This window comes from Spea bombifrons, chromosome 12, assembly GCF_027358695.1.
Source record: "Spea bombifrons isolate aSpeBom1 chromosome 12, aSpeBom1.2.pri, whole genome shotgun sequence".
Taxonomy (NCBI): domain Eukaryota; kingdom Metazoa; phylum Chordata; class Amphibia; order Anura; family Pelobatidae; genus Spea; species Spea bombifrons.
Genome location: NC_071098.1, coordinates 831784 through 843854, shown reverse-complemented (window position 1 = coordinate 843854; position 12071 = coordinate 831784). Strand labels below are relative to the sequence as shown.

The following is a 12071-nucleotide window of genomic DNA, read 5'->3' as shown; positions in this document are numbered from 1 at the left end:
ATAAAACCAGGACATCTTTGATCTTCTTCCTATCAATACGCAAGCCCTCAGGCGCCCGGTTAGCCGATCGCTCTCCATGCGATGCTATTTATTCCTCTGTCTTCCATGTATGCTCACAAATAAACAGCGGGTTCTGGCAAACGCTGGACGTTAAGTGCTGAGAGATGAATAAATGTTCTGTGCTGATTAAAATAGATAATCACAGGAGGACCGGCTGCCAGTTACCGCAGCCAAAGGAAACAGTCATTTCAAATATGTATCGAATCTGTACGGATTTAGTGGACATGAGATTTCGCAGCGTCCTCCCGGACCCACGTCAGCTTGATACATGGATTTGATATTATTTTATTTTGTTGCTGAATGATCCTTGTTACTGTAGGATCTACTTAATAAACATTCATTTAAAAACAAAAAATAGAGCCTGTAATTAGAAGAGTCTTCATTTGGGGGGAATTTTTACTTTTTTTTCTTTTTGCATGGATCCTTCTGACTTCTACGTAAAGTCCTTGGAAAAACACCAGGAAATTGCTAATTCTTGAACAGATGGGCCAGGGCTCAGACTGCCCCCCATAATGTGTCACTATGCTCTATATTCAATAATATAATATGTCTAAATGTCAGTGACAATCATTTTCAATTACAAATTATCCACAGTAAAGGTTCCAAACGAGAGTTTGTTTAACAATAAAAAAAGAGTTGCTTAATAACATCATTCAAAGTAATTTCACCATTATATGAATTGATACATTAACAAAATGTATAATTATGTCATAGTACACGCTCCATCGCCATGGATACGACTATTGAAGGTTAATATCCTGAGAGCCTACTGGGAGAAATATTCTTATTTAAGTAACTTTTCTTGCTAAACTCAATAAAAAAAGGTTGAAAAGCAAATGAATGAAGTCCTTCAATAATTTGTCACTTTCCCCGATCGCTTTAATGGAAAATGTAATTTTGCCTGTTAGGTTTCAGGATATTAAATTGCTTTCTGATGGCAATTCAGACGCGCAGGACGAAGGGGCCAGACTTCGCATGGAATTTGGAAAGGGCTTTAGTTATTTTTACAGTGTCAGTTATCTGACTTATATATTTATAACTCCAACTCCTGAATTAGATCCGACAATATGGTCGGGTTTAGCCGCCATCCGCCTTGAATACAGAACAGTCGCATCGTGTAATTATGGGAACCCAGCTCCCAGTTTGGCCTGATCCACGAGATTATCATCACCAGATGGAAATGTTAATCCCACGTGAAACATGACAAACAGACTGGTATCACCAGACATGTGTCATCCCAGCTTGTAGACTTATTGCCATAGAGACATAATGCAGAAACCTATAAAAATATTTGCCACCTTTGGTTATTTTTTCCCTAAATATGAACCCTTTGCTGTTCCTCTCATGCTTAGGCCTGGTCTTGGAAGGAGAATGTTCTGGAGTCGGGAACCTCTGGACGGTACACGGTCGAGACGGTCAGCACGGACGAAGGGGTCATCTCAACCTTGACCATCAGTAACATTGTGAGGGCTGATTTCCAAACTATCTACAACTGCACGGCCTGGAATAGCTTCGGATCGGACACGGAGATCATCAGACTAAAAGAACAAGGTGAGTGGACGTAGGAGGTGGTAGAGCATGGAGAGGGAACGGACATGCTTCCTCGAGCAACAGAATTGTTAGAAATCCCTGAAACCCAACATTTCCCCATTTTCTATTAATACTTTGCAAGTAGGCTTCCCCAAGGCATTCACCGTAAAGATTGCCGTAGGGCAAACAGAAAAAGGATGACATATTATGTGAATGGCCCGCCATATTGTGAAAAAAACATATCATAGAGAATTTGCCAGATGAGCCTGTAGATCCAACCTTTTTGGTGTTCATGGAGTGTCAGGAATGTGCTGTTTTGGGGACACAAAGGGTTACAACGTATTTTGTTCGTATAATTTTATGCAAAACTTAAAACCCTTCACCCTAAATAGCGAAAAAAATAGTAACAGACAGCTATTACTATTTGTCTTGAGTTCTCAAGAGCTGGATTTTGGACAGCACTGTAAAAAAGTTAAGAGATGCTGGGATGTAAATGGTTAAATCTTAGCATCAGCCAATCCTGTCTTTGTCCCATCCATAAGTCCCTGTTTAATAACTTTTTACATGCTACATACAATGTATTGCGGCCACTGAGACTGGGTGGGGCCCCTGGGCACCTGCTCTTTAGGTTTATGTTCGGGGTTAGGCGTTTGAGGGTCCCATGTCTTGTTGTAAGGTGTGTGAACCGCTGGAGAGGTCTGGCATATGCTTCTGTGTTATTGCATCATGTGTAGTAGTATTGATGGAATCATTGCATGTCATTTTGTGTTTATTAGCCAACATGCAGATAATAAAACATGAATTATTATTATATGCAATGCAGGATTATGTCATACAATTAGACGATGAATTAGTCATATCAGCCCCTTAGTTATGTTCTAAGGAATCTCTGATGCGCTCACTTTTAGTAGATCCAGCTTTTATTTCCCCTGTGTACTTTCCCAATGTATGGATCTATCTGTGCTGTATATAATGGATTCTGAAGGGTCAGAGATCATGACCTTGTTATAAGGGGTTAATTATTGTGGAAGTGTTAAGGGGCTAAATGTGAATTTTTCAGTAAATGGTGCAATGCGGATCTACTCTTCCCAGTTAATACGTGGAATGTGATTAAAGCGTAATAATAACCCATCCTGGGAGTCTTCATTTTAGGATGGATTCCATATAAATGATTCATTCCAAAAGGTTTATAAAGTTTATAAAATAAAAAAGTTAGTTATGAACAGTTACTAAATAATTGAAGATACTAGATCATATCTCCTCGTACAGACAGAGACTCCGGGCGATGCATGAGGATGATATCTCCTCTATTCACCCCCATAGTCAATAAAATGTATTTAAATATATATATATAAAGAGAGAGAGAGAATGAATGTTTGTATAACTATATATACACCTTTTAAATTATAATATAAATTATAAATATATAGATTCATTTTCCAGGTACCTGGTTTTGCCCTAGGGGTGGTAGCTACCCAGATATTAATGTGTTACCTATTTGAATGCCCTGGAAATAACCCTGATTTATAAGCTACACCAGAGCTCTACCTTTTTTTATTAAGAAATTCGACTCAGCGGGAGGTCAGACCCATTCCTTCTGCAAGAATCCCCGACCTCGTTCAGTCCTCGTTTTAGTTTGAGGATCTCTATGCAGCGGTTATATTGTTACTGTTTTCTATCGTCCAATGAGAAGCAGGAATAATAATCCCCAAATTTAAAAACTAAAACATAGAAATAAAGCACAGAAAAACATCGCTCCCATCAACAGGACGTCCTTCTAAACGGCCTCGCTTTAACTTTCTGAGAAGGAACCCAAAATCAAGCCTAAAATAATAGAATGAAAAAGCTCTATTCAGCACCACAATAAGCTGCACTTTACACTTTAAAAGCCACGAGTGGGAAATGATTTCTGATGCTCCTGTAATTAGCCGCCTTATCGTACAGAAAGGCCTAAAAGCATCGACTGCATTGAATGGGAATAAATACAATACTCGCTCCTGTAGAGAAAGCCCCCCTACTGTCAGCGCTCAATCTCGCTCCCCCGCAGCCCCTACTGGTGCTTATCTCCCTCGCCCTGCGTTGGATATAAATTGAAAACAAAATATACAGAATATGCTGTTTCTATACACATTATCGGGGCTCTTAGGGCTGCGATCCCCTCATACCCAGCAAACATTCTGACCTCCTAGAAAAGAGGGGCATCAGGGGAGCAGGTGAGTTTGGGGCACCAGAGAGGGACTGGTGAAACAGCGATAATTGGTAGGTATTCACAGTATGCATGAAAACGCGTTCTTCTGACACATTTCAGGTGTCCGAATTAGTTATGATCTTTTGTTGGGGCTTAGTTAGATCCTTAGTAGAAGGCAGTAGGGGCAGAACCTGTCCAGACACCTTAAATCACTCAAAGTTGGGCAATGGAGGGTATCGATAAATCAGGACTGCCCTGCAAACAGTGGGAATTTGGAAGATATGAAATAGCTATCATCACGTCATAAATGCCTCCCCTAGCAGGGGTAGGAGACAACATTCTTTTTGACTAAATGCCCTATAAGCATCAATGACTCCGGCAAGCCTCGTCACAAAAACTGGTGTCCGGGTGCGCATGCTTTCCTGCCCCTGGGCCCCAGCCACTCCGCTAAATCAAAGTGCCCTCTGGCCAGCTGACATGTTAGAGTATTATTGGGGGTAATGGTGCCTTCACTTTCCAGGCCAAGAGTACCGTAAGTATTAATCCAAAGTGTCCATCACCGTCCATGGGGGCCGCAGACACACCAGGAATCCATAATATTTTTTTTGATGAATTAAAGGTAATAAGAGGAATCATAAAACTCCATGTTTGATGATCGCGGCTTAAATGCTTCACTTTGTGACTTTATTTCACAAATTCTCTAAAAAAAATATATAACTCCAAGGAAAATAAAAGCCACCAATTTCTCACTAAAGCAGTCAGGGAGCGGGATGAAAAGAAATAAAGGCGATTTGTTAAGAAGTTCTGACGGCGCACGTTTGACTCGTACAATGTTTTTGCTGCCACGGGGCGTGTAACGTATTAGAGGTACAACAGTTTATCACGGTAACTTCATTACACTGTCTGCGCCGTTATTATGGTTGGCTAATGTAGCGGAGGATCTAAGGTGCCTTCAAGGTGAAAGCTTGTCTCCGAGACGCCGAGCGCAGGCACACGGAATTAGTTTTCCGAGAGCAATAAGTGGAGATCTGGATGTGAAGCCGCAGCTGACAGGAAGTGCCCTGGCAGCCATCTTGGACGTTACAAGGGAAAATGTAGTTACTTCTTTATTTGTTGCCCTCTGAGGGTGGTGGTGCCAGATATCACCGCAGGAAATGCCCCAACATGTGGAAGTAGTTGACGCCTGCCAGGGGTGCAAAAGAAGCCACTGAAATGCATATGAGACATGCACAGGCAATATAAATGTAAAAAAAAGATGTGGCGTGTGGTGGGGCAACAGAATGGCTTCTTAGATTTGGCCAAGAACCATCCCCGGTCCCCGGAATCTGTAGTGCACCGCTTAGTATTTGTGTCCCGTCCCTAGATTTATAGATTAATAACCTTGTTATCAGGTGTCTGGTAAAGCAGGTCAGACCCCATATAGGCCCAGTGGCCAGCTCCATCAGGACGGCAGCCGTGTCGCAGAGCCAATTCTTTGCAAATTGTACTTTTCATGAAGAGCTGACAGCAGCCACTTTGCTTTGATTTTACAAATGAGTTAAATGCTTCCGGCGAGGAGGGTCGGCAGACGTGGTATGTCCTGCATCCTGCAGAACGCAGCAAAGTGTTAATGATAAGAAATGTTTGGAGGGTCTCCAAGCGGCTTGGATTATATTAAACGCTGGGGCCGGCAGGTGGAGAGTTCTCATTAAACTCTGATTTATAGGCGCCGCTGTCATGTAGATTGAATCGGAACTAAATGAACTGCTCGGAATTAGCCTTGGGCTCCTTCCAACCCAAAGCTCAGACAGAGGCCACTCCGGTCAGATGCTGTCAAAAAGATTACAGGGAATTTAAGCCCAGATGCGTTGGTGCAGCCACCGGCCCCGAGGAATATAATTAGCTGTAAACATTACTCAGTAGAGAAAAAAAGGAACTGTATAGAAGCCCAGAACCTGCCAGGAGATCGGCTCTATTTGGCCCGTCTAGTCGCCCGTTTCCCCTGCTGTAAAGAATCAAACATTAATCAGTCCTTAAATCCAGGAGCCATATGACTATCCCATGCATGTTTAAATTCCTTTGCTGTATTAGCCTCTACCACTTCTGCTGGGAGGTTGTTCCACTTAGCTACCACCCTCTCAGTAAAGTAAAACTTCCTTACATTATATCTTAACTGAACTCTACAAATGGATAATTCAGGGAACATTTATTGTCATTTAAATAGATTTCTGGTGACACCAGGTACTCGTCTCCCAGTTTACTCCTTTCCCCGTGTATCTGATTCCCAACGCATCTCTGGTCCGCTATGGCAAGACTTGAATATTTTACGTATATTAATACATCGTATCACAAATAGTTTTGGGACAGGGTTGGGACACAATCAGAAAACATCCACGAGTGACCGTGTGAACGCGAGGAGCCGGCCTTTATACGAGCCGCTTATCTTCCTCTTATCTCCATTTTATTTCATTCTGTTCAGAGTTGATTGAATGTGTTGAGGGGTTTCCCAAATGGCGCTTCTTGTCATTCATTCCCGTCTTTGTTTGTATGTTGATGTCTCTGAGAGTCGGACATGTCTGGATAGGGCCCAGGGGGCTTCGTGGCCAATGCGTTTCTCTCTGCTTAGTGGGGTCACGGTGGGGGGGGTGACATCCACTGACAGTCTCCGTCCGCGTCTCCTATCGCTTTGTCACATCCCCTCTGTGGCATTTTAATCGGCTTTACTAAAAAGAATATGGAAGGCTACTGGGGACAAGAAGACGGCCATGGAGACACACGTCAGACGGCCATCACATCTGGTACAGATCAGTAGTCGCTGTCACTCATTTTTAAATTCCTGCCACATCCAGGCAGATGGTGGAAAGGCGCCCTTAACCCATTGATGCACAGGGGGCCATTAGATGATTTTTTTTACATCGTCCTCATTATTTCATGACTTTTTTCTGACTGGACTGACTGAACCAGATTGTGTTATTTTTGGGGCTTTCTTGAGATTCTTAAATCGGTCCACGAGCATAAGAGTCACGCGAATAAACTAAAGTAAAGCAGGACTGTCAATAAAAATACCGGTAAGGGGTATTATATATATCCCTAGCACTGTACGCGGGCATTAAACTCCCCGAGCCGTGGGACAGCCGCATGCTTTAGTTTTGGGTGGCAGGCAGACAACGTCCTACGTATCAGATCCACTCGCTGACGTTTTACAGGAAGCGCATTAGAGTAACGCAGTCGATTAGATTGGAGGTGATATCCCTACCCTGCACGGATATTTCTGCTGTTTATCCAGCACTGTGTGTTAGGTTGAGCTGTTAGTATAACACAGGTCGTTACTTAGATAATATTCCCGCGCTCGCTGTGTGCATTCAGTCACTGGGATAATCTGCTGTTCCTCTACTCTCCATCGTCATGCGCTTATGGCTCTAAAAAACACAGGTTCCAATACAAATGTACTTTTGAGTAGAAACAGAGCCAAATCCTGCTTTTCTGTGCATGCAAACTGAGTCGTCAACCAGTTATGATTTCCATTCCCAGTATAAAATAAAACAATAAAGGTTGAAGCTGTTCTCTTAATCTAGACCCAAACGGCCACAAAATAGAAGGGCACCTGTCAAAGCAGACAGAAATTGAGAAAAATGACACAAATTAGAGGTGTCTTAGCATATCCGCCAGAGCCCAGAAGCCTCCAGATCCTGTCACGCCAGCTGACAAGATTAAATCAAGTTGTTGAATTTATTTATATCCTGCATGCGCGAGGTTTCTTTATATCGATAGCGCGATAGGAGGCCTCTTTCCGCGGCATAAATCACAGACCTCGGTCTATAAGGGAAAGTCGGGCTTTGATGTTTTTATATGAAAGACAAATTTACGGCTGAAACCCATTGAGCCCGGCCGCTTCATTTATAGCTGAGTAGTCTCGGCGGTTTGGAGCGCGGGCCGGGTGCCCAAAGTGGATATCCCAAATGGATTTGCCGTTTTTGCAATCAGTAGGAATCCATTAAAATGTCATTTTTAATCCAGAACCCCTAAATCTCTCTCATTTGAGCCGTAGGACCTAAATAGTTTTGATTGAGAATTATATTGCTTTTCTTGTCCAATAACATTTGAGGATCATATTCATTAAAGTTTGTACTTCCTCGAAATAATTGATACATTAAAAATGATGGAAGCGTTTGATATATTGACAAGTCATTTTGTTCCGTAACTTGGGTTAAGGTATTAGCTGAACCTCCCCATGGAGTGGTTGACTAGTCTCTGCTAACCAGATACAGCTTGTTAGTAGCATGCAAAGCGTTTAGCCTCACAAGGCCACAGACACCTGTTTTATTTTTAAACAGATCCGAACATGCAGTCAGGAGCAAGTACGGACCCAGGTACGGACGCATGACACTCCCGTGCCCTTTCATTGACCATTGTTCATTGCGACTCCCTCCCGATGCCATGTCCAGATGATGCCTCCACCTGTCTCCCGACACGACCAGAAGACGGGGATTTGCACGTAGACTTCATTCACTTCCCATTACCTATATGGATACGCGCTGTAAAAACACGGTGTAAGAGTATGTAATAATGCAGGACAGCTTTTGGATTTGGTATTCCGAAAGACATTTGCCAGCAAGGAGATGTTACTTTGAAGTGCACTTTCCATGTAAAAACCATATGCAGGTTACTTCATTCTGGGTCTGTCCCTCTTTATTAAGGATCTGTTAGATGTCTGAAAGTAATCAGAGGCTGTTGCAAGTGATGAAATGATGACTGAGGGTAAAATAACATGAAGGAGAGAATCAGGTGACATGGATGTGGGAAGCGTAAAGACTTTACAGTGTTGATCTTGGTTTTGCTCCAACCTGGAAACATTGCTGTGGAAGCTGATGGCAACATTGTATACACCACAGATAGTCCAAAGACATGTGAGTCAGGGACATGTCAGAACAAAAGAGGTCCCTTCTTCAGGGGCGCCATCTGCAGGATAATCTCACTGTTGGCAAGCAAGTGTACACAGGAGGAAGTGCCGGAGTTATTGCCCCACTACAGCAGCCCTAAGACAACAAACTGATTTGTTGGGTCCCCCCATCCTCATCTGGGAGTTGGGGGTAGATATTACCTTCTCACCCAGTGCTCACATATTGCAGGCCTAGACAATGCAAGCACAAATAATTTGTATGCAGAAGGCCAGCCAACCTCCGTGGGATGTTTGGGGGACAAGCTCCCCACAGTCTGTATGCAAGCCCCCCTCCTTAATTTGTGTCCTCCCCTGCGATTTGTATGGTTGGGAGGTGCGCGCATGGAGTCACAGATAAATGGGGTGCGCGTCCTGCGCGCCTCTGACCTCCAACACTAAAATTAAATAAGACATATGTCAGTTCTAATGACTCCTTCCCCTAGAATGTTCCAAAAAGCCCAGGGGTGGCCTGGTTTAAAAGTCTCCAGGTATGCTTATTACCATTTATTTTTGACACAATCCCATAGGATTATTTAAATAGAACATGCGCAAAGAAATCTGTTCTCAGCAAAGGCAAAAATCTGTCAGTTCTAGGTCAGCGTGACGCTTAGCGGTTGATATTACTCAATGCAGTGCAGGCTTCACCCCCAACACATCTTCCACGGGATATATATATATATATATACTGTATGTATTATACATATTAAACACTCATTTAGTGGTCTGAAATCTGCTGGGCTTTGCACTTAAAGCTTCTACAGAATATAATATTTATTTATGTTAACCAAAAACAGATCAGCATCTAGATAAAGGTGTATATTACTGTCCCATATTACCCACCAAACATATACTTAGGGTCCCGTGTTACCCCCGTTCCTCCCATTTGCAGACATTTAGCATGGTTAGCTCAGTATGTATAATGCGCTCACCATGCAGAGCATGCATTAGGAGCACAGAAAGGATCTCGTTAGGTTTCATGCTGCCGGAAGAAACTAGATACCCTATGGAGTCGGTTTCCCAATGCATGGCAATGGCCTCTCAGTGCCTGAATCTGCATGTGTTCTCTACAAATGGGTCCAAGTAGCTGCATGTGTGGCCAAAGTATGTTCAAAGTTATGTCTATTACATGCGGGGGGTTGCATATATGCGCATGTTTTCCATACATATAAATTCAGAGGTCTCTGTACCAAGTGCTTCTAGGTCTCTGCAGAGAATTTGCCCTCAATGACCATCTTAGACCTCCCCAACCAGGTCAGGTTCTCAGTATTCTGTGGCAGTGAACTCTTGATCCCAACCACTGATCTCAATGTGGGTTCTAGAGCCAAAAGAGAATTTCCTCTGTTCCACCCCATTTCCTTTTATGGTTATGAAGCGCAATCGTTTACACCCCCGCCACATCATGTCTTGAATAGAAAATTAAAAAGTCACAAGTAATTTATTCATCAGGAAGAATTTGAAGTGGTGAAAACTGTGCCAGACACCGAGACATAAAACAGACGTTGTTTAGTAGCAGTTACAGATATTATAATTTAAACAAAAATAAATTGTAGTGTGCGGAATGCCACATTATTTTCCAGTGATTAGGATTAATTAAAAGGCAATGAAACAGGCTGAGGCTGCGCGGTTTGCAAATGCAATGTTAGTAATTACATTTCAGCCGCTCAGATGTCTCTGCAGGGAATCCAGCCACTAAAAGCTTTCAGATCTCGCAGGTAAACTAAGGAGTTGATGTGGAAGAAACTATCCGAAAAATTATATTAACTATCCAGAATTATATTTAAGGCCAACTGGTGAAAAGATTTAGAAGGCGTATTGGATAACGAATCAATGCTCCGATTGACAGCTAAAAGATGCGTCTGGGCTGATACCCTTAGTTCTGTCGCCCCAAATTGGGCCAACATATATATACACCTTTCACTAGTCAACAGATGCTTCTCCACTGTACAGGTGAGCTCAGGACTTTTGTGATGTTAAATTAATTCACAATTTTGCACAAGTAGGGGCCATAATGCCTTAAAGGTTTGATGACTCTTCTCAGGACCTTTGAGACACTCCTGGTGATGTGAATTTGGTTAGTACTGGATTCTGCATGGAATAAACTAGAGAGTGGTAGCCCAGGGGTGCAGAAAGACATTATTTTCTCCTCCCCAAGCCATATTTATATATTTATCATAACATATTTTACATTTAATGTTATATTTTTATTAAAATACTAGTGCATATGCTGGCCATTAAAATGACATATGCCCTCTTTTTTCTTAATCCCTTTTTTTTCTTTCCCTCTCGCTTTCTTTCTTTCATCTCCTCCTTTTTCTTTCCACTACCTCTTTCTTCTGTCACACTCACTTACTTCTATTTTTTTATCTCCCCCTTTCACTCTTCTCTATAACTTTCTTCCCTCCCTTCTCCCAATCTATTTCTTCTTTATCTCCCTCTCTTTCACTCACTCCCTCTATTTATTTCTTCCTCTTTCTGTCTCTCCATCTCCTTATTCTTGTTTGGCAGCCAAATTCCCGTGCACTAGGATGCATTTAGCCCTGCTGGTGTAAAAAGAGGGACAGCGAGGGTAACAGAGGACACTTGTACTTGTGGGAATTCACACACAGAGCAGGACAGGGACCAAAGGGCGGTGTGCACTTTGATTGGACCTTACCTTAAGCCCCACCCATCATAACAGACAAGACTATTAGTTTTTTATATATATAACATACAATATTTTGTTTAAAGGTCTGTTTCTGGAGAAGGTTCCAGTAAGAATGTCACAATTGTTTGATATCATCAGGTCCGGTAAATATGTGACGTACACAAGCCTCATCGGATGATGTTTAATGGACTCCCCGCATAGAACCCATTAAATTGCAACAAATGCAGTTTTTGGTCATTTTGGGGCACTGTGCTACTGAGTGCATGCCCTGCTCATGCCAACACTGTTTGATCTGTTGGTGCAAAGATCTAATGTCATGCATTCTGATTACAGCTGGAGCAAACTGTACACCTACAGAGCTAAAACACCCCCAATATGCATTCCGTAGAGCCTTTTCAATAAGGTTGAGAATGTTTATTCTGTTAGACAAACTAAAAACTGTTATTTTGCTCTTCTTTGCAACCAAAAGCACTTTAGCATGGTAAGATATTAAATAATGTATGTAGTATATGCTGTGCAGGAAGTGGATCTTGATACTTGTATGTGGATTCCATTCTTTCTCCAGCTGCTTTAACTGGGAAGGTTTGGTGAAATATTGGGGTATCCAGAATTCTCCCCCCTGCTTTACCTAAAACAGTGTAGACATGGTAACTCGTTCTGTAGGAGAGAAACTGTCCATACTAAATGTATATTACAGACACTGCCCCATAGTCCTACAGACTATGCTACTC

The 12071-nt window shown here is 42.4% G+C and overlaps 1 protein-coding gene across 1 annotated transcript in view; it reads left to right on the top strand.

Moving 5' to 3' along the window:
- The window catches only part of KIRREL3 (kirre like nephrin family adhesion molecule 3), a 103158-nt gene that overhangs the window by 81786 nt on the left and 9301 nt on the right, over positions 1 to 12071 (top strand). Inside the window, exons 12-13 of the mRNA XM_053452384.1 lie at positions 1413 to 1611; positions 8092 to 8127. Coding sequence (XP_053308359.1) covers positions 1413 to 1611; positions 8092 to 8127 — 235 coding nt within the window. The remainder of the gene's footprint in view (positions 1 to 1412; positions 1612 to 8091; positions 8128 to 12071) is intronic.